Here is a 27,842-nt window from a genome sequence, read left to right on the forward strand (position 1 = left end):
CTTAAAGCAGCCAGGATACTGGAAATTGCAGTTTTGTTGGCACCAAGTGGTTGAGTGGCCCCCTAGGATACGGACACTGTAGCAGGCTCACTTCCCTGTGCCCCTCAACTGAAGACTGGCTTTGCAGAGTAGCACCCGTGCTGGGTGGCTAGAGACAACCCCACCAGGCAAAATCCGAGCAGTCCCTGGGAAAGAGGAAGAGACTGAAACGGGTGGTTTGTGAACACTTCCAGCATTTCAGTGACCCAGAAACACGTTTGCATCCAAGAGCCGAGACCGCCCTGAGCCAGCCTGCTCTTACTTTTCACCAGCTGTAAATTACGAATAGTCGACACCGATTTAAATCAGATTTCTTACCTACTTTGTGACTTCTGCTTTAAAAAAAAAAAAAATACTGACTTAACACTTAGTGTTGGAACAAGTACGGTGACAAAAAATGAGCTATGCGGCCCAAGTGTAAGCGTAGGTTTGAATGTAGCTGACTTCTATTCTAACCCTGTGCTTTCCCCCTCTCGCCAACTAGTTTATCAAAAAGCTCACACCTTCCTCTGGGGTTGGGAATGATACAAAATGTAGGTATTTCCTACTGTCAGAGGGATAGAGTCAGCCCTCTGAAGGGGTGGTGTTTGATGCAGGAAGAGAGGGGGCCTGCATGATTCTTCTAGCTCCTCGCTGTCTCTGGTGGTGGACACAGGATCAGAAGCCAGGGCCTGTCCTTTCTGACCTGGGAGGGCATCGAAGGCTGTGGCAGGTCTTGGGCTTTGTTCCGAGGTTCTTATCTCTTGACGGATCTAAAAGGCTCCTGTTCCCAGAAAACTCAGTGGTCTCTAGGGGGCGACAACTTTCTCCTTTGCCTTTGAAAACTTGAGTTCAAAGCTAGGCTTGGTGATTTATGACTGAACTCTCAGCATTATGGAGGCCGCGGCAGGAGAGTAACTGTTCAGAGTTCAATGCTAGCCCCGACTACATTGTGAGACCCTGCCTTAAAACACAAAGGGAGTAACACTGTTCAAGGGGTTATATGCCCTTTGTTCTTCGTTTGTGAGGCTGTGGTAGGGTCTCGTGTACCCCAGGTTGGCTTCCAACTCAGTTAGTAGCCGAGGATGGCCTTGAACTCTGTTCTTCTGCATACTGGGATTAGACGGATGCACGGCCACCCCTAGTTTATTTGGTGTGGTTGTGAAGGGCTTTGTGAGCGCTGGATGAGGACTCCACCCCCTGACCTACACCCCCAGCCCCCACATCCTTAGCTTTGAAAATTACAATAAAAGAAACAAGTACTTTAAAAAGATGTTTATTATAGATTTTTTTTTTTTTTTTTTTTTGAGACAGGGCTTCTCTGTGTAGCCTTGGCTGTCCTGGACTCACTCTGTACACCAGGCTGGCCTCCAACTCACAGGGATCCACCTGCCTCTGCCTCCTGAGTGCTGGGACTAAAGGCGTGTGCCGCCACCACCACCCGGCTTGATTTTTTTTTTTAAATCAGTTTTCTCTTTAAGGGTCTTGGCATCAGCTTTCAGTTTTACTAGGTGTGAGATGAGCAAGCGTTCTTGCTGTTGCCATGTGCAGAGTAAGTCCAAGTGGACTTCCTCCCAGCAATGCCTGTAGGATCCATCAAGGAGTTTTGCACCACCACCCAGCACGCAGCTTGACGCCCACCGTGGCCCTTAGGCACTGTAGAAGCTGCCAGAACCCCACTTATATCTATATGTAAATATGATTCACATATATTTATATGTATTTATAGCCACTAATGGGAAAAGCTACCGTTGATGAGATCCCTAAAGAAGCCCTGAAGCTTTGCCCCTTTCCTGTGGCGGATGCCTGTTGGACTTAAGGTTTATCATGAACCCACGACCCCGCCTCCCCCAACAGCTTCTCTCCTAGGAGACAGGGTCTTACATGTAACCTGCAACCGACCTTAGAGCAATGCTCCTGCCTCAGCGTCTGCTGGGGTCACACGCATGAGCTACCATGTCCATTCTCTTCATTTCTTGAGTTTCAGCAAACCCTTGAACTATGATGACCTTTTCTGTATAGATCCAAAGTACCCTTTAGCTTTTGTGGCACTCACAAAATGGCACCGGAACCCACTTTCTTTGCTGTTCCCGATCAACACAGGGCCTGGTGTATGTAGACAAGTGCTTTAACCACTGAGTTACCCTCTCCAGCCTTAAAAGGGAGGGGAGGATTAACCCTTCCTGTACCAACTCTACCCTTACTGTCTTTGCCACACGGAGTGTCCCCAGCTCCCACTCATTTGAGGGTCATCTCACAGGAAGCCCATGTAGGTCAGCACCTAACCTTCCTGAGAAGGGGCTACGTCAAATCATGGCTCCCTCCCTCACTAGTTAGTATACAGCAGCTGTACCCAACCTTAAAAACAGTGAGAATGCTTTAGTAGGTTGGTTACTTAATTTAGCCGGGCGTGGTGGCACATGCCTTTGATCTCAGCACTCAGGAGGCAAAGGCAAAGGCAGAGGCAGAGGCAGAGGCAGAGGCAGGCGGATCACTGTTGAGTTCGAAGCCAGCCTGGTCTACAAAGCGAGTCCAGGACAGCAAAGGCCACACAGAGAAATCCTGTCTCGAAAAACCAAGAAAATTCAAAGAAATAATAAAATGTTAAAGTACTATGCAAAGCCTACATGGGCTCCCAATGTGTATTTTTTCCCCCATTCAAAAAGGGTGCAGTATGAGGGTTTGGTCACCGCAGGCAATAGTAAAATGTTTACCCCTTTTTCCAGAGCAGCAGCTCTGTATGCTCGTGCAGCTCCGGCCATTTGAAGATTTATTTTTTTATTATTTTAAACTTGTGTGTGTGCGCGAGGAGTGCGGCCAGAGTTATCAAGTCCCCTGGCTATGGAGTTACAAGAGGTTATAAGCTGCCAGAAGTGGATGCTGGGAACTGAACTTCAGTCTTTTGCAAGCACAGTATGTGCTCTTCACCACCAAGCCATCTCTGTAGCCCCTCAAACTTACAGAAAGGAAGGAAGGAAATGTTTCAAAGCATTGGTAATGGGATTATCTTGCCTGTTACATGGAGAACGTTATTAGCAGTGTGACTTAGAGTGTTCAGTTCTTGCTGACTGAAAAACAGGCCAGGAGACCGTGGCCGTGGAACTCTGGAAGTTAGCTGGGTCACATTCCTAGGAAGCAGACTTAATTCAGACTTCTCAGCAGGGTTCATATTTTTTGATGTTGTTTTCTTTAGGAAATAGCATTTATAGAGAAGAGGGCTGGAGAGATGGCTCAGAGGTTAAACGCACTGGCCGCTCTCCCAAGGGCCCGGGTTCAAGTCTCAGCACCCATGGGGCAGCATACAACTGTCTGTAACTCCAGTTCCAGGGGATCTAACACCAGTGTACATTAAAAAAAATTTTTTTTGATCGTTAAAAAAAAAAAAAAAAGAAAATGAAATCTACACCTTCCCTGAAGAAAGGGAAGAGGGACCTAGTGTCAGATTCAGTCACGATTTTGGTGACTCCAAAAAGGAACAATGCAGCTTTTGTGTTGCGTTCAAGTTTAGAGCTTGGAAGTCTTACAAGACCTTCATACCCCACAGCAACCTACAAAGATGGGTTGATCGAAGAAACCAAGGTTTCTGGGTTGAGAAAGTAATCTCAGAAACAAGGCAGCCTATGTGAAGCCAGGGCTGTACCTCACCCCAGCCTACAGATGTCATACTGCAGGTCTAGTCAGGGGAACTGGGCTAAAATTGTTGTTATTCATTTATCCACCCTGAAGTCAGCCTGGACCCTCACCAGTAGCTCTGGCTTAAGTGCCAGAACTTCTGGCCAGTCTCCCTCCCCCAGGAAAGCTCCTGCTTACAGCCAGGCCTGGAGGGAGTGCTAAAGAGGAGCGCTGCTGCCCCCTTCCGCTGGACCTGCACACACTCAGAGCACCACACTCAGAGCACGCTTGACTGGGCCGGCCAGCCAGGAGAGGGCTTTCAACTTCCCCAGAACAATGGCTGGGCTCCCTGTGTCCCTCACACTGCACTCAGGCTAAAGGCGCACATCCTACTTGCTCACTTTCAGAGCCCATGACCCATTTCTTCAGGGTTACCCCTGGATCTTACTTCCACCCCCACCGTACCCCCCAAAACAGAAACTGGCCTGTCTGGGAGACTGACTCTTCCAAGTCTGGTTTCTTAAAAACTTTCATTTTCTTTCAGTTTCCATGTTGACACTTTAAAGCCAAAAATCACAGAATTTTCAATGTAATCACATTTCTAGAAACAGAACATCTGGGTGTCAGTGGTAAACCTTACACAGAAGGACGTCTGAACTGTGAACTCCCAGCACATGAGCAAACGGAACTCTATGCCTTACTTCCGTTTAGGCTGCACACATGACACCTCCCACAGGAGCTCGTACCCAACACACAAAGCCTTAAAAATAATTCACAGATACGAGGGGGGATTTTGTGCTTTTTTTTTTTTCAAAAACATACTTCATATTTCCTCTTTTATTATATAAATATCAGTTTAACCTTTTACTGTAAGAATATAAACGTTTTAAGAGGATCTTTGTTATCATTTATACAAATTCACAAACAGTACAATTAATTGATAAAGGTCTCTGGGTTTCTCCATGGTCTCTCGTGTTGCTGTGGAGGGCTCTAAAAAAATAAACAAACAAAATATACATCCTACTCAAAAGCGATTCTTAAAGCCACAGTCCCACCCCCCACCAAAATAACGGTCATCTATTCCTCCATTTGGAAACAAAAGTTTTTCAAACCCACAAGCTCCCATTTTATGAACAGAACACAGATAAGACATTAAGTTAGGTCTCCTCCCTTTCACATAACAGCCCCCGGCTCTGCAGACTCTGAGCTCTACTCCCTACTCCGACAGGAAGCCTCACTATGTAACCTTTTTGTGGGAAACCTTGGAAGAGGGTTGGGGTGGGGCATAATTTGCATATATAATACTCCTCTTCAAGACTCAATCTGCATCTCAAACAAACATAAAGGCAGTTCTGCTCTCATTTCTCTCATACTTTTGTGCTATAAATTAAACCAAGATTTAGAAACATAGTTGGGTCGTCAAAGCCCAATAGACAGGGGGAAAAGAAAAGTCATAGCCAGGATGCGGAAGTGGGGCACACTGGGTAGATGCAGGTTGGGAAGAAGCCAAAACAAAACAAAACAAAACAAAAAAAAGACATACAACCCAGTGGGCTTCTTTCCAGTCTAGGCACAAAAATGTTTCAGTCTCAAAATATCTCTCTTGTATAATTCCAGGGCTTAAGAGAAAAAGTAAACTAAAACGAGGTAGCCAGACACTATATATATATATAGAAAACATATATATATAGAATATATAGAATATACTCAGCAGAAAAAAAAGGACAATGATCTCAAATTTCTTTGACAACTAAGAGGAAAGCAGATATAAAACAAAAACAAAACAAAAAAACCCAAAGTGAGTTGCAGAGTACCAAAGGAGCAGTGATGAGACGAGACTGGTTACAAAGTGGATGAAAAGGCTGTTGAAGTCGGACTTGCTTTCTACACATTTCGAAATAAAAACCAGATCACAGTATCCAAATGAAAGTGTAAGTGAAGGCAGACATCTTTCCTCAACTCCTTGGGGTTGAAACGACTAGCCCCTCCCCGCCCCCACCCCATTTCAAATGCAGTGCCCCGGGATACAGTTGGCGGTGGCTGAATCAGTCTCCATAACCCTGCAGAGGAGTAGGCAGAGAAGCAGCAGTGTCCATCTCTCCACCCACTGGGAAAGGAGAGGAAAGTAGGTAGAGGGAGCCGAACACCAGACGCAGTGGGGAGGGGCGCCGGACAAGGAGAAAAGGAGCCCAGGCTTCGTGTCATCGCCCCATCGCGGCCACTGCCATGAACGTTTAAGTGCGCGCGTGAGTGTGCGGGAACAGTGGTGGTCCTGGGATGAACAGGGCGGGGCGGGGGAACTGGAACTGCCGCCCTCACCTGACCTTCTCACTGTCCGTCATCTGCCAGAGTCCCAGGTTAAGTACCTTGAGGCAGGGCAGCTGCGTGATGCGCTCCAGGCCGCGCTTGGTGATCCTGGTGCAGCCGTACAGGTCTATGCCCGTGAGCTGGCTCAGGTGCTCAGCAATCAGCTCCAGTCCCTTGTCCGTGATGCGCACACACTGTCCAATGTTGAGCGTGCGCAGCCCATGCATCTGCCGCACCATGCGGTTGATGCCATCGTCACTGATATGGCAAGAGCAAAGGGAGAGGGACTTGAGGCCGTCCAGTCCCTGGGCTATGTAAGCCAGACTCTGGTCTCCCACCTTGTCACAGAACGACACATCCAGACCGGAAAGGCGCAGGCTGCCCATGGCCAAATGCATGATGCCGGTATCGCTGATGTTGTCGCAGGAGCGCAGGTTAAGGCTGCGCAGGCTGCCCATGTGCGACAGGTGCAGAAGGCCCGCGTCCGAGATGCCGCCGCAGAAGCTGAGGTTGAGGAGCCTGAGGCCCGTCAGCCCTCGCGAGATGTGCTTCAGAGAAAGATCCGTGAGTTTCTGGCAGTCCTGCAGAGTGAGCTGCTCCAGGCCCAGGCAGCCCTCCGCAGCACTGCGCGTCATGCCGGCCAGGTGCCCGATGCCCACGTCCGAGAGGTGGCGGCAGCTGCGGAGGTTAAGGCTCTTGAGGCGCTGCAGCCCCCAGGCGATGAGCAGAAGGCCGGTGTTGGTGATGTTGCTGCAGCCCCCCAGCTCCAACACCTCCAGACCCTTGAGGTACTGGGCTATTCGGCCCAGGCTGCTGTCGGTGATCTGCTTGCAGAGGCTCAAGTTGAGAGCGCGCAGCGAGCCGATCTCCTGCACGAACGCGTGGCCCAGGCCGTTGTCGGTGAGGTTGTAGCAGCCGCTGAGGTTGAGGCTCTCGATGTTCGCCATGCCCTGGATCACGTAGCTGAGGCTGCGGCGGAGGCTGAGGATCTGCACGCGGCGGATGCCCCGGGCCTGCAGGCTAGGGAACAGCGACGGGTTCGCCCGGCGCAGGTGCAGCTTGGCCTCCACGCCCCGCCACACCGACTTATGGTAGGCGGCGTCCCGCCAGGCCGTGCACACCTGCGCCGCGCGACCCTTGTCTCGGACGTCCAGGTAGCCGAAGATCATGGCCAGCAGCTCGGGGAACAGGCACGAGATGTGAGTCTCCATCTTCTTCCCGCCGCTACCCCGCGCCGGGTGCAGGAGGCACGGGCACCGCCGCCCCGGGAGGCGCCGAGAGCCGGCCGCCGCGGGCCAACGGGCCGCCCCTCCCCGCCTTCCGGCCGGCCCGGCCGCCGCTCCTCCTCCCGGCGCGTCCGAGCGGCGCTTCCTTCCTGCCGCCCTTCCCGCCCCCGCGCGGCCGCTCGGGCCTCACATCCCGGCCGGGGCGGGCGCCGCGTTCGCGTCCGCGCGCCGCCGCCGCCCCGCGCCCTGCGGCATCCCGCGCCCGGCCGCGTCGCTGCTGCGCGCGCCGGCGAGGCCCGAGCCGGGCGCTCGGGCTGCGGACGGCTTCCTGCTGCCTTTGTCTGCCGTCCGCGGTTCAAACCGCCCAGCCCCGGGCTGCTCGCACTCGGACGCCGCGCGGGGGGGCTCCGCGGCCGCCTCGCTTCACTCTTCCTCCGCCCAGGCCGCGCGGGTCTGGCTCACGGCCGCGGGCACCGGGGAGCGACGAACTCACCGGGGTGATCGGGCCCGCGCCCCAGGAGTCGGTCGGCCGCGCAGCACCCTCCGCGTCCTGCGCGCCGGCTCCCCCGCGCAGTGGTACGCGCCCGCGCCGCCGGAACTGGCGGAGCCGTTTCCCTGGAAACCGGGCTCTGCCCTCGGCCGCGAACGCTTAACCCCATCCGCGCCGGGATGGCTGGCAGCCTTGCCGCAGCGCGCAGCCCCTAAGAGCGCCCGGTAGCCCACGGGCCGCTCCCCTCGGTGTCCGCGTTTACTCCACGCCCTCTCCGGCTCTCAGACTCTGTCGCCGCTTGCCCGCGTTACTTCTCGCAGCGCCTTAATCCATCTCACCACACCCACTGCCCAAGTCGAGTGGCCTTCCCACCATTCTTTTCTCTCCAGTGTTGAGTCTTAAGTTGGAGGAAACTGGGTTTATACTTAGCGTAGTTTGACAGTCCTCTTTCTAGAAATTTCTGGAGTTGTCCCGTGCGCCTTCCTTCTACAATCTGTTTGATTCCATACACCCATGTGAGTTCCTTTCCCTTTCAACTTTTATGTGTCAGAACTTCCCACCCCTTGCTGGCTAGCCTACACTTGGTTTTGTCTTTCTCTTCAGCCTTTTAGACTACATATTGCATGGCCCAACTGTAGGGATACTTAGTACTCTGTACGTGCTAAAACACAAACGCGGTTGGGTTGATTAAAGATGCTCGAGCCTTTTGCTTTATGTATGTTTTATGAAACTATGACAGAGCTCAGTTCTACAATGTAGCCTCGGGTCTTAAATATCCACATGAAGGATAGGATTTCAGAATTATATTTTTACTACCCCTGAAGCCAAGAGTTTTTTAGTTCAGAGAAAAGGACCCTGTGAAGTTTTAACTAAGTTACAAGTTCACATGTCTAGATACAAAAAAACAAAAACAAAAAAACAAATCTGACTTACCTGTATCCCTGGCCCCTTGGAAACATGAAGAAGACATTTTTTGAAATTACATTGTATTTGTTTAAAGAGGGGCGGGGATGGGGTGGGTACCAGTATGGTCCACAGCCAGTGAGCAGTGTCAGAGGACAACTTAGAGGACCTCAATTCTCGCCTGCTACCACGTGGATTCCGGGATCGAACTCAGGTCATGGGGCTTGGTGGGAGTGACCTCACTTGCTGACATCTCTGGCTGAACAAGGTCTTGGATGTGTTCCAAATTCAGAATATGATCTCCTTAGCTTTTAGCCGGTCCTCTTTCCTAAGATACTCGTTAGACTCAAGTGCTTACAGATGCCCTCACAGGCACAGAGGACAGTAAATCCCACCCAGCCCTCCTTAATCAGGAAGTGCAGAGGCTGAAATTCTTGCAGGCTTATCTTACATTTCACATACTGTGAGGCCCGTTGACTTTTCTGACCTTCCTGCGCAACAGACTACGTTATTTGTCACCAACTAATTCCTGATGTGCAATGTAACAATTCTGGCCGTACCTCAGTTGTACTCTCAGCCCCTGGGTCATCTGGGTTATCTTCTGTTTAAAAAGCCCCAGGGGCCATCTGTTCTACTGTGTGAGTCCTGGGGATGAATCTCAGGTGGTCAGGCTTAGCAGGAAGCACCTTTCTGACTCAGCCGTCTCTCCAGCCCAAGCAGATACATCTTTGTTACATTTTGCTCCCTGTGTGCATGCACATTTCACATGCATTTACTTGCACACATGAGTGAGTTCCGTGACATACCTGATGTGGTGGTCAGAGACCAATTATTTGAGAGTTGGCTCTCTCCTGTCCTGTGGGTCCCTGGAATCAAACTCGGGTCCTCAGGCTTGAAATCAACTGCCTTTACCCACTCTTTGAGTCATTTTGCCTGCCCTGGAAATCACATTTTTAAAAAAAGTTACTCTGGCAATTTCATATATGCTTTTGTTCATTTTTTCCCTTATTACTCTCTCCCAGCCCCTTCCCACTCACCCACTCCTCAATCCCTGCTTCCAAACACACTCCTCTCCCACTTTTGTGTCTTTGTTGTTGTTTTGTGATGCGCTGTGTATGAGCATGGAGTTACCAGTGATGAGTCTTTTTTTTTTTTTTTTTTAAAGGCAGGTCTCATTAGGTAGGCCTGGCTGGCCTGGAACTTGCTATATACACAAGGCTTGCATGGCACACACAATGACCCATCTGATTTTTGCCTCCCAAGTGCTAGGATTAAAGGTACACACCATCACACCTGGCTTTTAAAGATTGAGCACAAGTGTGTGTGTGTGTGTGTGTGTGTGTGTGTGTGTGTGTGAATGTACACCCGAGAAGGCCAGAAGAGGGCGTCAGATCCCCTGGTACTGGAGTTAAAGGAGTTGTGAACCTCCTGACAAGTACTGGGAACCACATTCTGGTCCTCTGGAAAAACAACAAATGCTCTTAACCGATGAGCCATCTCTCCTGCCTCAAGAACACATTTTCTTTTATTTTTTTTTTATTATTTTTATTTTCTTCACAGTTTTGATATTTAAGTGTAGATGTCTTTGTATTTATTCCAAAGTGCCTTCATATACTTCCCCCCACCCTTAACCCTGTTTTTCTTATCTTTTCCTGGCCATCTTGGAACTCACTATGTAGCCGGAGTTGGCCTGGAAATAGTGATAGTCCTCTTACCTCGGCTTTCTAAATGCTGAAGTCACAGGTAAGGCATACCTGAGTGTGCCTCACCCCACTCCACACAGAGCTGCTGTTCAGTGTGAAGCCTGAGGGATTTCTTACCTAGAAAGAGCATAATCCTTAGAACCAGCATCCAATGGCGCCTCCAAAAAGTTAAATACTTGGTCCTAACTCTAGCCAAACTTTCTTGAGGATTTTGTTTCATTTTGGGTTGTTTTGTTTTGTTTTCGAGACAGAGTTTCTCTCTCTGTGTCTCTGTATGTAGCCTTAGCTGTCCTGGACTCCCTTTGTAGACCAGGCTGGCCTCGAAGTCACAGATATCCGCCTGCCTCTGTTTCCCCAAGTGCTGAAACACCCAGCTAACTTTCTGGAGTTTAACAGTAGAATTGTACTAATACACAGCTTTTCGTTTAAGGTGTTGAATTGTAAATTACAAGAAGTCTCAGCCATATGATTATTACCACATTCGACAACAGCAAGGAACAGTTCAGGGAATAAACAGTGCTGAATGGCTGTGCTGAGTCACTGGTGGCTTATTTTGGCACTGTGGAAATGCCCTCCCTTTCTAGGTCTCTGTTTCCTTTTCCTTTTCTAACTGGATTGTGTTTGGCCTGGAACTCTTCAGGCACCTCCCAAAGGTAACTCAGCAGAGCCCAGGTCAAGTCTGGATAGCCCCTTAATTCTGGGATGTGCATTGTTTCTAATTCAGGCTTTATATGAACATTTTCAGAAGCCAGACCTTATGCTACACTACTGTACTCTCAAGTATTCAAGGAGACTGAGGCCAGCCTGGTTTACATGACAAGACCTTTGTTTGTTTGTTTGTTTTTTGTTTTTGTTTTTTATTCCTGAGGCAGGAATTGTGTAGCCCTGGCTGCCCTGGAACTTGCTCAGAAGACCAGGCTGGCCTCGAACTCACAGAGATCTGCCTGCCTCTGCCTCCTGAGTACGGGGATTAAAGATGTGCACCACCACCTCCCTCTTTTTTAAGAGGTCAGAGGACTACAGTGTGGAAGTAGTGCTGTCTTTCCACAGTGGGTCTAGGGGTTGAGTTCAGGTGGCCAGGCTTTAGGCAAGTGTCTTTTCTGGCTGAGCCACTGCACCAGCGAGGCAGTGGCAGGTGGATCACCGTAGTTCAAGGCCAACCTGGTCTACAAAGCAAGTCTGTAACATCCAAGGCTACACAGACAAACTCTGTCTCAAAAAACCAAAAAAGTATCTCCATTCCTAGATACTTTTGTTTTTCTGATGCATGATCTCTGAAATTGCAACTATGTATCAGGAGATGCTCTTGAACTCCTGATCCTCTTGTTTCTACTTGCTAAATGCTGGGGTTATGGGCATGTACAACCATATCCAGTGTCTGCTGTGCTGGGGATGAAACCTAAGGCTTGTGCATGCTAAACCAACACTGAGAACTGAGCTACATTCCCAGTCTAGCCCTAAATAGTTCTTGTTAATTTTTTTTAATATTTATTTTTATTTTATGTATATTCATGTTTAGCCTGCGTATGTGTCTGTGCACTATATGTGTGCGTGGTGCCTATGGAGGCCGGAAGTGGTGTCAGATCTGGAACTAGCATCACAGATAGTTATGAGTTACCATGTGGGGGTTGGGAATCTTGGGTCTTCCCCAAGAGCAGCAAGTGTTTCTTAACCACTAAGTTATCTCTTCAGCTCTCTATTCCTAAATATCTGTAACCAGCAGAGTATCTTGGGTCACCTCTCAAATACAGTATAATCAAAATAAGAGGATCCAGCAAGGTTACTCATGCCTGTAATCCCAGCACCTTCAAAACTGAGACAGGAGGATTACCTTGAGTTTAAGAATTCAAGGCTGGCCAGGCGGTAGTGCCGCACACCTTTAATCCCAGCACTTGGGAGGCAGAGGCAGGCGGATCTCTGTGAATTCAAGGCCAGCCTGGTCTACAAAGTGAGTCCAGGACAGCCAGGGCTCAGTTATGCAGAGAAACCCTGTCTTGGGGGGGGGGGGTTTAAGGCTGGCCTGGGAAATAGAGTAAAACCTTGTCTTTAGAGGGGGAAAAAACGGTAAAAGAAGTGAGGACCTCGTTAAGCAAAAACAGCAGCAAACCTACTAACAACCCTGTTAATAAGTACACAAATGAATTGAGAAGATGAATCTCTGAAGAAGCTTTACAAATGGCCTTCAAACTCATAAAAGGGCGCTAATGTCTCCAAGGATGGAATATAAGTCAAAGCCAAAGGAAAATACTATCTCAAATTTTAGAATGTCCATATAGATGAAATTGAAAACCAGTGTAAGTGACGATGCAGAGAAAGGCGGAACCCTGGTGCACTGTCAGTGAGAACGAGAAGGTGCGTAGCCATGATGGAAAATGGCTTTATATTCCTGAGTATAGACACAGAAAATAGAACGATGAAGTCATACATTTCCAAATATATATATATATATATATATATATATATATATATATATATATATATTTCTGAATATACTTACATACATACATACAAACGAATGATGAGTTCCTAACAGTTGGGGAGCTGAGGATTGATAGTTATTGTTTAATGGCTGCGGTGCTTACTTTGTCTTTGTACACCTGCACTCCAGAAGAGGACATCAGATGACATTATCGATGGTTGTGAGCCCCCATGTGGTTCCAGGGAATTGAACTCAGGACTTCTAGAAGACCAGACAGTGTTCTTAACCTCCCAGCCGTCTCTCCAGCCTCTTACTTTGTCTTTTTGAAGCAAAGTGTTACTGAGTAGCTCTGGCTGGCCTGGAGTCAAGCTGGTCCCCAGTTTGCAGCAGCCTTCCTCTGACTGCCTCCTAGCTGGAGTTACACGTATACACCATTGTGCCTGTTCCACTTAGTCTACATTGGACAAACAAAGCCAATGATTGACTATATGTTAAAGGCAGATTTTTTTTTTTGAGACAGGGTTTGTCTGTGTAGCCTTGGATGTTATGGACTTGCTTTGTAGACCAGGCTGGCCTTGAACTACAGTGATCCCCCTGCCTCTGCCTCCCAAGGCTAATACAGAGAGACCCTGTCTTGAAAAAAACAAAACAAATAAGCAAACAAACAAATGCTTAGTCATGGGCTAGAGAGATGGCTCAGCAGTTAAGAGCACTGACTGCTCTTTCAGAGGTCATGAGTTCAATTCCCAGCAACGACATGGTGGCTCACAACCATCTATGATGTGATCTGATGCCCTCTTCTGGCCTGCAGGTGTACATGCAGGCAGAGCATTGTATACATAATAATAAATAAATAAATCTAAAACAAAAAACAACAGAATGCTTAGTCTTTTATGTCTCATAACAAGTATGATGATATGGCCTTGCCACTGCTGTTATCTCAACCAGTGTGATACCACACGATAAAAAATAGAGGCAGGAGGACACAAATGTGTGCTTAATACATGTGTATATAAGCATAAGCATGTTTGTACATGTTAGCATTTTGTCAGCCTAACACAAGCTAGGGTTATCTGGCAAGAGGAAACCTCAAACTGAGAGAATGCCTGCATCTGACTGGCCTGTAGGTAAGTCTGTGGGCCATTTTCTTGATTAATGGTCAGTGTGGAAGGCCCAGCCTCTGTGGGCAGTGCCACCCCTAGGCAGGTGACCCTGAGGGGATAGGAAACATGGCCTGAGCCATGTAGGCAGCACTCCTCCATGACCTCTGCTTTAGTGTCCCCCTCCAGGCTCCTGCCTTTTCTTTCCTCGAGGATGGCCTAACTAGCATCCTCATGTCTGTAACTCGTCACGTGGCCTTGCCTGGTATCCATAAATCCATAACTAACTTCCTCTACCCCCCCCCACTCTATTTCCTGCCCTAAGCAAGAACCTCAGTAGGCCTCTTCCTGGAGAAGGGACCCATATGCTAATTCTTGAAGGGTCTGGGTCATCTGTCACTCTGCCTGGTTTGGATTGTTGTAGTTTCCCATTGAACTTAACAACAGGATACAATGATGCCAAAGGAACACCCTAGAGGATCTCCTACACTCCAGGCACGATCTTCCTTGTCTCCTCTGTGGTGGTTGGGACGAGTCGCCCCTCCTAGCACTGTTACTGCTATTTTAACAAGCTGTAGGAGGGGTTCGGGTCACCAGTAACCCAGCCCTAAGCAGGAGGAAACCGTAGCTTCCAGCGGGACCGGATGTTTGCTGTGTGTCCCGGTTCTCCATTCTGGAACCAGAACTTCCAGGCAAGCGAAGTATACGGTCCTGTGAACAGGAAACACAAGGTTTCCTCATAGGCCACCGGGGTGACAGTGCGCGGAGCCTGTCTTTCTTCCTCCGCTTGACTTGTGGTCCCTGTGAGTCCTGGCCGGAGGAAAGTGGAGCCATGTATCAGATGCTGATTCAAAGTGTGCATAGCCTAGGGAGAATTCCCCAGGCTACTGCCACCCAGTTGGCCCTGTAGCTGTGTATTCAAAAAGTGATTCTCCTGTTCCATCAAGGCAGCTGCGTTTGTATCCGGCAAACATTAAGAGTGATGAATCCTATGCCTGTGGTCCCACGCCCGAGGCTATGAAATGAGCTTCTCGGTCAGAAGCGATGCCGCGTGGAATACCAGGATGGTGGGTGAAGCATCCTGTAGGTCCAATTGTGGTAGTTATAGGGCAGAATCATTACATGCAGGGAAAGCCAATCCATGGCCAAAATATCTACCCCAGCAAGAACAAAATACTGTCGCTTCCAGGGTGGACATGGCCCAATGTACTCAACCTGCTGCTGGGTCTAGCCATCACCCCGTGGGAATGGTGCTACATCCGAGGCTTAGTATCGGTCTCTGCAGCTGGCACATTTGGCACTTAGTGGCGGCTTATCCAGTCAGCCTTGGACCACAGCTGTCTCAGCGTCTGTTCATGCCTGTGGGGGAAACACTTTCCTGAGCAGTTGCTTCCAAGGACAGGGAATCCTTCAGCTCCTGCTTTCTTCCTTGAAATGAATTTGAATCTTTAGAGATGGAGCCTCCTCTGAGGGCAGGGTTTTATCCTCAGGACACTTTTATGTTCTCTCAGTGCAGTGCAGGAATTTCACTGGCAGAGGCACTGATCTCTCTATTAGTTACAGCTGCCTCTTAGAATTGCTGAGAGGTGCTCCCACCCCCTTAGCACCGATGAGAGGTGCTCCCACTTCCTTAGCACCGTCGAGAGGTGCTCCCACTTCCTTAGCACCGTCGAGAGGTGCTCCCACTCCCTTAGCACCACCAAGAAGTGCTCCCACTCCCTTAGCACCACCAAGAAGTGCTCCCATTAACTTAACTGCTGGAAGGTGCTCCCACTCCCTTAGCACCCCTGAGAGGTACTCCCACTCCCTTAGCACCACCGAGAGGTGCTCCCACTCCCTTAGCACCCCTGAGAGGTGCTCCCACTCCCTTAGCACCACCGAGAGGTACTCCCATTCCCTTAGCACCCCTGAGAGATGCTCCCACTCCCTTAGCACTCCTGAGAGGTGCTCCCACCTTGATATTTCTTCTGCCAAACAAACCATTTTCTTTAAGATCAACTTCACTCAGAGTCTCAGGACCTAGGAAGATGTCTTGGGAGGACCCTGCTGTTTGAGGTTTCAGTCTTCCCAGGAGTTCAACTTTAGACGGAGTCCTCCCTCACCCCGGCAGGGCCTCTGGGTCTCTACCTGACTCCATCTGCAGAGTGTCTTTAGACATAGATGCCTTTAACCACATTTGATATATGGCCTTTGACACAGCTCCCTGCTAGCTCTTTCCTCCCTGGCCTGTAGGTTAATTAGGTACTGTGTTCCTGTTCATGTGATGGGAATGTGCTGCCAAATGCAAAACTAGCATCCTTAAAGTGCCTGGTTTAACCAATTATGTTCACCTATCCTGGAAGCCCCACCCACTCCCCAAGGGCTATAGCCTTTGTTCTCCCTCTCCCCCAGTAAAGGTGAACTAGCTCCCTGAAGTGGTTCCGGGACTGGTTGGCCTCTGTCATGCTCATGACCTTGTTCCTCCTGCCTTGGTGGGCCAACAGCCCCTCAGGGAAGAGGAGAACCACAGAATGAAGGCCATTTCTCTGCGAACACATCCTGTGAATGGCCACTACCCAGTTTCTGGTAGAGTCCTTGCCTCTCTGAAGCCCCGTGAGCTGGGCCACCTCCACTGGTTTGCATTTCTCTCCCTGCGTTGACGTTCTTCCAAGCTTCCACTAGAGCGACTCATTGTCCAGACTTCAGCAACTTTGCTAGACCAACACACCAAACGCTTCTACATTCCTCCCAAAAAGGCTCAAAAGCAGCCGGGCGTGGTAGCACACGCCTGTATTCCCAGCACTCAGGAGGCAGAGGCAGGTGGATCTCTGTGAGTTCGAGGCCAGCCTGGTCTATGAAGTAAGTACAGGACAGCCAAGGCTAACACAGAGAAACCCTGTCTTGAAAAACAAAAACAAGCAAACAAAGACTCCCTAGGTCAGTGGTTCTCAACCTATGGGTTGCCGTCCCTTTTGGGGTTCACATGTCAGATACCCTGCATATCAAACATTACAATTCATAACAGTAGCAAAATTATGATTATGAGATGGTAATTAAATAGTTTTATGGTGGGGTCACCACAACATGAGGAACTGTATTAAGGGGTCACAGCATTAGGAAGGTTGAGAACCTCTGCCCTAGGTTGTGCCACATTAACGATTAAAAGTAACTACAGTCATGCATATCTAGAGCTTCCATTCTGCCTCGTAGAAAAGCTCTAGAGGCAGAGGCAGGCAGGTCTTCATGAGTTCCAGAACAACTTGTTCTACAACAGTAAGTTCCAGACAGTCAGGACGTCAGTGTGTATGTGTGTGTGTGTGTGTGTGCCTTGTGTGCGGGAGCCCAGAGAGGTCAGAAGACATGTTGGGACACCTGGGATTGTAGTTACAATCACTTGTGAGCTGCCATGTGGGTGCTGGAACTGAACCCAGGTCCTCTGCAAGATCACGTGCTCTTAACCACTGAGCTATTCTCTAGCCCATCCAGGTAAAATGAAAATACTATAGAAAAGGCTTGTAGCCCCTCCTTTTCCATCTTCGTCTTACAGACCGTGTTCCCTTTGGTACCAACAAAGTGGTAGAGTGAAGAGAACACAGCTTTTGTAGGCACAGGCACAGCACAGACTCAACAGAGGGAACCTCCAGCTTTCCTGTAAACTTAGCCTGGTGTTTTCCATAGCTGAGAAGTTGGTGAAGGCCGGGCAGCTCCAGACCAACAGGAAATCAGGCAGCGCTTACAGAGCAGAGCTGTGGAGCAGGCACTGCCCTCGGGTCTGTTCACAGACAAGCCATGGTAGCTGGTCTTCATTCCCAGGCAATGAAGGAGGTTGCCAAGGAAACCGCTGTACCCATGACCCTCCCACCTCATTCCCCTGAGTGCTGGAGTTTGAACTCTTCAGCCCCATCCACCTGGCTCTCCTGCTACGATACAGTCAGTATGTGATGCCATGTGCACCAGCTGTTGGCAGTGAGCGAGGTATTAACTGTGCTGTGAGCAGATCTGGCCACTGGCGATGGTTTACCAAATGGGTCAGTGCGTGCGTGCGTGTGTGCGTGTAGGTTTGCCAAATGGGTCAGTGTGTGTGTGTGTGTGTGTGTGTGTGTGTGTGTGTGTGTGTGTGTCTAGAGAAAGAATGCCCTCTGGGAAGGTCAGCTGATACAGTTTTTGTTCCTTCAGGCCTATGTTAAGCTCTGGCTTTGAATAAAAGACATTGAATTGCTTGTATGTAATTCTGTCACCCTCTAGTGGTCACATCTCTCTTAGCCCTGGACCCATGAAAGAGCCCCATTTCTGCCCCCACCTGCTGGGATGGAAGCCAGGGCCTCGCACTGACGCTGAGCAGTCTTGTCCCCAGTCAGCCCTGTAGATATCCAATCTTACTAAATGCGTTTTCATCTTTGTGTGTTGGGATGGTTACTGTATTTGAGGCTGTGTGCAGGCCTCCGGGGCTGAGAGCTAAAGCAGGAAAGGAGAAAAGAGAAGCACCGTTTCCAAGCAGCCTCAGTTCTCCTTTCCCGGGGAGTGGGCCAGGGTGACTCAACTCCAGGATTGCAGCAGCCTGGTCCGATAGGGGACCCTGCTGCTCCTGTCACTCAGGCGCTGTTCTCTCTGCTCTAAAGGTCATTTGTGCCAGGCTCCTCTGAGACTTATCACATCCTGATAACTAGTTCAGAAGGCTAGAAGGGGGAGGGGAGGGTCAGCTCAGCCTGTCTCAGACGGTCCTGACACCTCAACATCTGGAGCCTGGCTGAGTTGTCCTGGGTGCTGGGCACAGCAGGCCTTCCTGGCAAGTCCTGTGTGGGTGAACCAGGCACTTGGTGTCTCTTACATAATGTCATGTCCACAGCCGTCTTGGGGTCAGTCCTGTTGGGGACTTCTCATCCAGGTCCCCTTCTCTGCCAAGAGAAGGCTCAAAGTCTAACATAAAAGTTGGACTCCAGGGGCCGGAGAGATGGCTCAGTGCTCTTCCAAAGGATCCAGGTTCAATTCCCAGCCACCACATGGCAGCTCACAACTGTCTGTAATTCCAGTTCCAATGGCTCTGACAACTTCACACTAAAATTAAAAAATTAAATAAATTACATATATATATAAAGTTGGACTCCAAAGCGGTAGGAAAGGCCTTGCTGTTCTTCACGCGCCAGGGATAGACAGTGTAGAGCCAAAACCACCTCTGTTGGGATGAGCAGGTGCTACAGTGGCTCCCTGAGTGGGAGCTAGTTGCCGAGAGTCAGTGATTGCCAGAATCCTGTGTGAAAAATCTGCCTGGATTTTTCTAAAGTTGGCACAACTTTGGCCTCACAGTTTGGTGAGGTTCTTGCTTATTATTTACCTTTCATGTGTTGCTTTGTTTTTGTTTGGTTGGTTTTTAAAATTTTTATATTTTTTTAAATCTTGGAGATGGGGGTCTCACTACGTAGTCTAGGGCATCCTGGCACTAGTTCCCTATCCTCCTCAACCTCCCTGGTACCATGTTACGGGTACCACTCTGCTCAGCCTTTTATTTTATACTTTCCCTTTAAAGGCAGAGAGACAAGTAATTTTCTCAAGTAGTCAATGCTACTATTGTAACCAATAAAACATCCTTATTGTTTTGGCAGTTTTGTTTCTGCTGTTTGTTGCATTTTGTTTCTGCTGTCTGTTGCGTTTTTTGCCTCCTGTGTGTTTGTGCAAGTGCAAGGCCACTGAACTAATCCTGCAGCCCGAGGGTTCCTCCGTCTGACTGGCTGAAGGAATCTAAATTAGCATTGTTAACTTCAGGGTTGGTAACAAATTGTAGTAATTAGGTGGCAGAGTCTTGGTAAGGCTCTGAGTGGCCTGTGTAGAGATGTCATGACAGTATTGCTGTGCTTGTTTTATAAATGATGAAAATGAGGCACAGAATAAGAACCTGCGTCCTTGGGGTCCTAGGAGTAGCCAAACAGTCCAGTCGGTGAGTGGCCTAATGAAATGAACAGACGTTTCTCGAAAGATGAAGTACAAACAGCCTGTGGCTTTACCAGCCCTCAGAGAATCGCAGCGCTCGACTGGCATTCCGTCTTCCCAGTTAGAAATGGCCGTCACCGAGAAATCAAATAACACCGGGCAGTGGTGGCGCACGCCTATAAATAATCCCAGTACTCGGGGAGGCAAAGGCACACAGATCTCTGAGTTTGAGGCCAGGCTGGTGTAAAAGGAACTTTTGTTGTTGTTGTTGGGTTTTTTGTTTGGTTTGGTTTGGTATTTTGAACTCGAACTCACAGAGATCCACCTGCCTCTGCCTCCCTGAGTGCTAGGATTACAGGTGGTAAAGCAACTTTTATTTGCTTGTTTCAGTTGTCGTCTCCCAGGCTTACTGCCTCTGTCTGTTAACCTAGGCCTAGTCATGGAAGCTTCTAGCCTCCCCCTTACAATCTAACCTAGGCCTAGGATGTTTTCAGCCACTGAGACTTACTGCTGAATAAGTGAGCCTTTTCTTCTTCTAAGCTTATAGCTGGCTGGTTCAATTCAGCTGTTCTGGCTCAAACTCCTCTCCCAGCTGACTTATTTAATCTGGCTTTTCTCTCAGCCTCTGAATTGTTCTGCTTGGCTTCAAACTAACTCCAGCGATCTGCTCTAATCTCCTGGCTCCTTCTCATTTTCTGGCTCCTTCTGTCTTCACCTGGGTCTAGCTTGTTCTCTCATTCAACCTCTCTCTGCAAAACTCTACCAGTAAAACTATTCTCTCTTTCTCTCTCTCTCTCTCTCTCTCTCTCTCTCTCTCTCTCTCTCTCTCTCTCTCTCCCCATTATCCCTTAAGTAGCTTTCCTTTCCTCTCTCTTTTTATGAGAGTTGGGTGTAGCCTATTCTGCCAAATCTTCTCTGATTTGTCACTTTCTTTTTCTGGCACTCAATTAGACATCACTTTCAAACGTGGGGCTTCTTTCTACAGACTAGCCTTACCGTCACTGTCTGGGACTAAAGGCCTGGTTATATTCTAGCTGGACCACGCAGATCTAGAAGATCTTTGGATGTGACTTGCTGCCAGAGCGGCCATGTTCTGAGGTAACACTCCTCTGCAGCCTGCTCTACACACAGAGTTCCAGGACAGCTAGGGCCACACACAGAAACGTTGTCTTGCACAACAAAAACAAAAACAAACAAAAATTTAAATATATTTTATTAATTTATTCATTACATCTCAATTGTTATCCCATCCCTTGTATTTTCCTGTTCCTCCCTCCCTCCTGCTTCCCCCCTACTCCCCTCCTCTATGTCTGTGACTGAGGGGGACCTCTTCTCCCTGTATATGTTCATAGGGTATCAAATCTCTTCTTGATAGCCTGCTATCCTTCCTCTGAGTGCCACCAGGCCTCCCCATCCAGGGGACATGGTCAAATATGGGGCACCAGAGTTCATGTGAAAGTCAGTCCCCACTCTTCACTCAACTGTGGAGAATGTCCTGTCCATTGGCTAGATCTGGGTAGGGGTTCGAAGTTTACTGCACGTATTGTCCTTGGCTGGTGCCATAGTTAGAGCAGGACCCCCAGCCTCAGATCCGCCCAACATAATGCCCTTAGTCATCAGGGAAATACAAATCAAAACAACTCTGAGATTCCATCTTACACTCAGCAGAATGGCTAAGATCAAAAATTCAAGCAACACCACATGCTGGTGAGGATGTGGAGAAAGAGGTACACTCCTTCATTGCTGGTGGGAATGCAAACTAGTACAGCCACTTTGGAAATCTATCTGGCGCTATCTCAGAAAACTGGGAATAAGGCTTCCTCAAGACCCAGCTATTCCACTCCTTGGAACACACTTAGAAGATGCTCCAGCGCACAACAAGGACATATGCTCAACCATGTTCATAGCGGCCTTATTCATAATTTCCAGAACATGGAAACAGCCTAAGTGTCCCTCAGTAGAAGAATGGATAAAGAAACTGTGGTACATTTACACTATGGAATACCACTCAGCTATTAAAAACAAGGAATTCCCGAAATTTGTGGACAAATGGATTGAACTAGAAATGATCATAATGAGTGAGTTCACCCAGAAGCAGAAAGACTCAAATGGTATATACTCACTTATATCTGGACACTAGCCCAAGGGGCATGTCCCATGAAAGTCTTCACTTACCAGGAAAGTGGGACAGAGGGGAGGACATCCTATTGGGACTCTAGATGAGAGAAGCATGGGAGAATGAGGAAATAGAAGGATCTAGAGCGTCCTAGAAACCTACAACAAACAAATTTTTAAAAGAAAGAAAACAAATAACAACCAATACTGTTGAAGATATAGATAGAAGAAAACTTGGAGATACTACTATCAAAAGTGTAATTTAGTCCAGACACTGTGGAAGTCAGTGTAGAGGGCAGTTCTCAAAAAAAAAAAAAAAAAACAAAAACAAAAAAACAAAAAAACAAAAAACACTAACAGTAAATCTTCTGTGTGTCCCAGATGTTCTACTCCTGAGTATTTACCCAAAGGGTTCCAAGTCAGCACACCACAGACACTCGCATGTGAGTGTTTATTGCAACACTCTTCACAGTTGCTGAGTTATGGAACCAACCCAGGTGTCCATAAATGGAGAAGTCAGTTAGGAAAACATGTTATATATTGGACATATGATGGATTTTTTTTTCAGGCACAGAAAAGAACAAAGTCATGTTATAGGAAAATATGTGTAGCTGGATCACCGTATGAAGTGAATTACGCCGGTCTCAGAAAGACAAGCATTGCATGTCTTCTTCTTTGCGGTTTCTGGATTCCATAGAGACTCGTAAGTCACAGGGAGAAATGAAAATAGATGTAAAGCTGCCTAAGGGGACAAGGGGCGCTAACAGGAGTAGGGAAGGTGAAAGGGGGTATGAGGCGAAATCTGCTCAATGTAGTAGGTATACATATATGCAAACTTTAAGAAAACAAAAGTTTTAAAAGTTTGGCTTTTGGAAGGTCTGCAAGAGAAAGATTACCATGTCACCCCCATCAGGAGGTCCGCACTGGGGCAGCCCTAAGGACCTGGCCACTGTCCCTACAGCTAGTATCAGAGGACAGGACCAGTTATATATCAGAGCAGCTCGGTGTGGGTCCTCTGAGCAGACAGCTTGTGCCAGGATGGGAAGCAAGCTCTCCCAGAAGGCTTGGTTCCGGAAGCCAAAGGCTGTGACTTGGCTATGGGGCAAGAAGATTGCGGGCTGATGTAACTGCGTCTTGCCAGTGAAACCTCCAAGAGGACTTTCAGAGTACAGTGCTGTGTTCCCAGAAGGGGGCCATGCGGAGACTTAAAGCCATGGCTTCCCGGCATTGCGTCATTGCTGTGAGTTGCCACACTGTTGTTTACTCTGGGATTTTCATTCATTCCAGTTAATGAAAAATTCATGTTTAACATCTTAGTTTTTACAACTGATGTTGGTAAGTGTAAATGTAACCAAAGTGTCTGATGTTATAATGGAGATACCATATCATAGGGAGATCTGGCATGTGTTGACGGTTAATGAACCTTGGACCGATGCTGTAAATTATAGTTGTGTTGTTAAATGTGAGTGGAGACTCGTAGGCACACAAGTAAATGTAAAGGAAAAGATGAGTTATCATGGGCGAGATGAGCTGCTGTCCCTGAGAAATGGCTTGATACAATTAATTCAATTAAATGGTATTAATCTACTGAGTGAATACCTAGTTCTCATGTTAGACTTGTACAATGCAATTAAAATACTCAAACTTGGCCAGGTGAGGTGGTGCACTCCTGTCATCCCATTACTCAGGAGGCAGAGGCAGGTGGGTCTCTGTGAGTTCAAGGCCAGCCTGGTCTACAAAGCGAGTACAGGATAGCCAAGGCTACACAGAGAAACTTGTCTCAAAAACAACAGCAAAAAACAAATCAAAAACAAAAACAAAGACAAAAACCCTCAAACATGAACAGTACAAGTAAGGTTTTTTATAAAAAAAAAAAAAGTCTGCAGATGTATTTTATAATGGAAATAAACTAGACGTGTAGCTTATAATTTAAAAGGTTGTTTCTGTGTATGATGTCAGAGGGTGAATGGGTCTAGAACCTTCTGTGTATCCAGATCATCTCAAGTTCTCTGTGCTTTGCAGCCTGGGCTGCCTGGACCTAAACAGGAAGGGTGTGTTGGCCCCACCTCCAGCCCCAAGGTCCTCACAGCAGTTACTGCCTCTTCTCCCGCCCGACCTTCTGACTGCTCTCACTGCTAAACCAGGCCAAGAAATCTTCAGCCCCTGCCCCAGGGCATGAGGTGGAGGGACTCTAAGCTGGGTTCTATAGTTCTCCCGTGTAATCTTAGCCACTAGGGAGGGGAGAGAAAGAGGATTCCTTGAGGCCAGAAGTTTGAGGCTAGCCCATGTAACATAGGGAGACTCCCATCTGAAGAAGGAGGAGGAGGAGGAAGAGGAGAAAGAGAAGGAGAAGGAGAAAGAACGAACAACACTGGGCCCGTAATCCCAGCACTCGGGAAGCAGAGGCAGGCGGATCGCTATGAGATTGAGGCCAGCCTGGTCTACAAGCTACACAGAGAAACCCTATCTTAAAGCAAAACAAAACAAAAAAACCAAAAGCGGGGCAGGGAGAAGGAGCAGGAGGAAAGTGGAAGTGGGGGAAAACCTGTCAAGACAGATCATCAAGTAAAGGCGTTTGTCACTAAACCCAAGGACCAGAGTTCATTCCCTGAGACCTACATGGTAGGAGAGAACCAGTTCCCACAAGTTATCTTCTGATAAGCTCACATGCATGCACACACATAAACAAGTTAATAAAAATGTTACAAAGAGAAGAACAATTGTAGAACAGTAACATGACTTCTGATCATTTTCCTTTGGATAATAACTGTTGGGGTGATGGAAAGTTAGGGTGAGAGAGATAGCAGGGGAAGAAGGTGGTTTTTAAATCTATAGTGTCAGGGGGAGCTGCCTGGAGTGACAGCCAAGGGAGAAACTGCACAGACATCTCTGGTTTTGCCTCAGTCTTTGGTGGTATTCTCTTAATGTTAGAAAAATGCAGTATTTTTATTATTTGCTGCACACCACCCCAAGTGCCTCCCCAGAGGACCACATCTGGTCATATTACATTTGTGTGATACTGGGCTATTTTCCACTGACTTTCCGTGTTGACATTGGCTTTTGGCGTTTGGGCGTGTGGTTTCCCTTGACACAAACATGGACTCGTTTCTTACCACTGAAATTTTCCTAGGGTGCTAGCGTTTCAGGCTGGAGAGGACGTGAGGGGACATGAGTAGACTCAATGGGCTACATCCGTGGAGAAAGAGAAGATAGAACTGGTGGGGTGGCTCAGTGGTTAAGAGCTACACAGTTGTGAAAACCAGAGTTTGGACACCAGCACCTGCATAATTCAGGCCTCATGCAAACAGAAAAAAAAAAAAAATGCCTAGCACTCCAGCTCAAGAACCCTACCCACTCCCTTTCCTGATGGTCCCCATCCCATGCATGCACCCTTTTGAATGTATGCATGTGTGCATACACTAAAACATACATACATGGATATATAAGTAAAATCTAAAAACAAAACAAATAACATCAAAAAGAGGCTACTTGGCTGGGCGTGGTGGCGCAGGCCTTTAATCCCATCACTCGGGAGGCAGAGGCAGGTGGATCTCTGTGAGTTCGAGGCCAGCCTGGTCTATAAAGAGAGTCCAGGACAGCCAGGGCTACACAGAGAGACCCTGTCTAAAAAAAAAATAAAAATAAAAAAAAATAAAGGCCACTTGTAGACAGCCAAAGAGATGACAGTGCACACATTAGCACACATTCATTTGTGGGCCTCAGAGCTTATGTTTGGCAGCCCAGACAGGGTCAGGGGTCTGACCTGCACTGAGAGCAATCCCTTCCTCATGCTACATGATTTTTACAGATCTGCTGGGTTCTTCACTGCCGTCTCCCTGACTGTAGTTTTAGGCACCAGCCATTCACAGTGTTTACGAAAGACACTCAGAATCTCAGATGTCCCCTGACAGTTTCTTTGTTTGTTCCATGTATTTGCTTATTAACTTGTGTGTGTGTGTTTGTATGTGTATTACAGGTGCACACACAATATGGCACATGTGTGGTGGCCACAGGACAACTTTCGGGAGTCTTTACCTGTTGAGTCATCTCGCCAGTCCCGCTGTAATTTCTGAAAGATATTTTAAACTAATTTCTAAATGCTTTTGAAAATGCTACTTTCTAAGCCTGGCGTGGTGGCGCACGCCTTTAACCCCAGCACTCCGGAGGCAGAGGCAGATGGATCACTGTGAGTTCCAGGCCAGCCTGGTCTACAAAGCAAGTCCCGGACAGCCAAGGATACACAGAGAAACCCTGTCTCCAAAATCAAAAAACAAAAAACAACAAAAAAAAAAAAAAAAAAAAAAAAAAAGAAAGAAAGAAAAAGAAAAGAAAATGTTATTTTCTTTTGCTGATAGAATCCAGATGTGTTGGGGGGGGGGCAGGGCAGGTTGGTGTTTTTCTTCATTTGAGTCACTCTACCGGCACCTTGTCATCTAGACATAGAAGGTGACTTCAGGACAGCATCGTGGCTGAATGACATGATTAGGTTTGGAAAAGCGACTGGGCAAAAGCAGATGCAATTAAAAAAAAAAAACAGGGAAGGTTTGTGGGGAGAGAGAAAGGCTTTCTGCTTCAACACTTCCTCTCCCAGTGTGATGTAAGCACGTATCTAGTTACAGGATTTCTTTGGCAAAAACATTAAAAAAAAAAAAACCTAGACTTAGCTGGGCAAAACCAGTGCCTCCCTGGCCGGTTGAATTGAGGAGCATCTGCCTCCTGTGTCCCTGGCAGCCTTGTTTGCTTAGGGACCATCTGTAGAATCTTGACTCTCGGAAGAGCAAACCTCCAGCTCAGCCAAGTTCCACGTCCTGGGTGACATTTGCAATCCCTTTGACCTCAGCAGAGACACCTGGGCATGGATGTCACAGAAAGCATAAACACGGAGCCCTCTAGCCCTCTGCTTGCATGTTTCTCGTCCACTCATACACAGTGAAAGACAGGCAGGCATGCTCGGGGAGGCACAGGGGTGCACTGAGTTGAGGACCAAGTAGACTAAGCTGATTCAGATACTGCAGCTAGAGTTGGCTACCTGCTAGCAGACCCAGGGGGATGCCTCCTGCTGTAAGTGTCCTAATTTTAAAAGTAAATGACCTATGAAGGAGGCATTGCAGATGGCTAATAGACGGGTAATCTATGCTCTCACTGAGCATCAGAGAAATGCAATTTAAAAGCTGCTAATTTAGTATGGATCCTAGAAGCCAGCTTAGTGTTTTATTAGGGCTTTATTTTCATCAAAAGTTGGAAATTCTAACAAGAAACGTGTTTGAAAGTGTAAATGCCTGGTAATCGTAATGACTAAACTGAAGCAGACCTGTTCGCTGGCCAATAGATGTGAAAGTGTGCGCTACCACTGCCCAGCTGGAAGATTTCAGCTTTTTAAAAATACCTCAACAATGTTCTATTTTCCTGTAGGCAAGGTGTCATAGACCTCAGGAGTGGAGATCGGAGTATTGTGCTTGGATATTTTTCCCCCCTTTGGTTTTGCGAGACAGAGTTTTCTCTGCTTATCCTTGGCTGTCCTGGAACTCCCTGTAGGGCCAGGCTGGCCTCGAACTCACAGCGATCCGCCTGCCTCTGCTTCCCGAGTACTGGCATTAAAGGCGTGCGCCACCACGCCCAGCTTGATGTGAAGGGTATTTACACTAGAACAAAACTGTGTGACCTTGGCTCCAATGCCCCCTCCCAGCACCTTGCTGGGCAAGCGCTTTAGCATGGAGCTGTACACCCAGCCTTCTCTCTCGTTATCTAGTAGAGACGGATAGGGTTAGAGAAGGTGTGGCTTGTCAAGGGCCACGGCTGTGTGGGGCTGGACTTGCATTAGTAAACTACAATGACTGTCACTTCAGGCTGGGTAGCCTCATGTCACTATTGCCAAGCCTTGGGACCCGAGTTCAGTCCTGGGAACCCACATGATAGAACTGACCCCCAAAGTTGTTCTCTGACCTCCATACGTGTGTTCTGGCATGTGTACATGTGTGTGCACCCCACACACACACATACACACAATGGAAAAAAATGTATGGAAGATTCAGCTTTTTGTTGTTG

General features: G+C 48.0%; 2 protein-coding genes across 5 annotated transcripts in view; one reads left to right on the forward strand and one right to left on the reverse strand.

Moving 5' to 3' along the window:
- FBXL14 (F-box and leucine rich repeat protein 14) overlaps nt 1-7,290 on the reverse strand; it is a 30,426-nt gene extending 23,136 nt beyond the window's left edge. Inside the window, exon 1 of the mRNA XM_084766116.1 lies at nt 5,997-7,290. Coding sequence (XP_084622242.1) covers nt 5,997-7,148 — 1,152 coding nt within the window. The 5' untranslated portion in view covers nt 7,149-7,290. The remainder of the gene's footprint in view (nt 1-5,996) is intronic.
- The window catches only part of WNT5B (Wnt family member 5B), a 116,724-nt gene that overhangs the window by 59,871 nt on the left and 29,011 nt on the right, over nt 1-27,842 (forward strand). Inside the window, exon 1 of one of the 4 annotated variants that reach the window (XM_084766124.1) lies at nt 21,936-22,500. The exons of the other annotated variants lie outside the window; for them this stretch is intronic. The gene's annotated coding sequence lies outside the window, so the exon portion shown is untranslated. Of the gene's footprint in view, nt 1-21,935; nt 22,501-27,842 lie in introns of those variants that run through there. 4 annotated transcript variants of the gene reach the window in all.

This window comes from Acomys minous (genome assembly GCF_964271855.1).
Source record: "Acomys minous genome assembly, chromosome: 17".
Lineage (NCBI taxonomy): Eukaryota > Metazoa > Chordata > Mammalia > Rodentia > Muridae > Acomys > Acomys minous.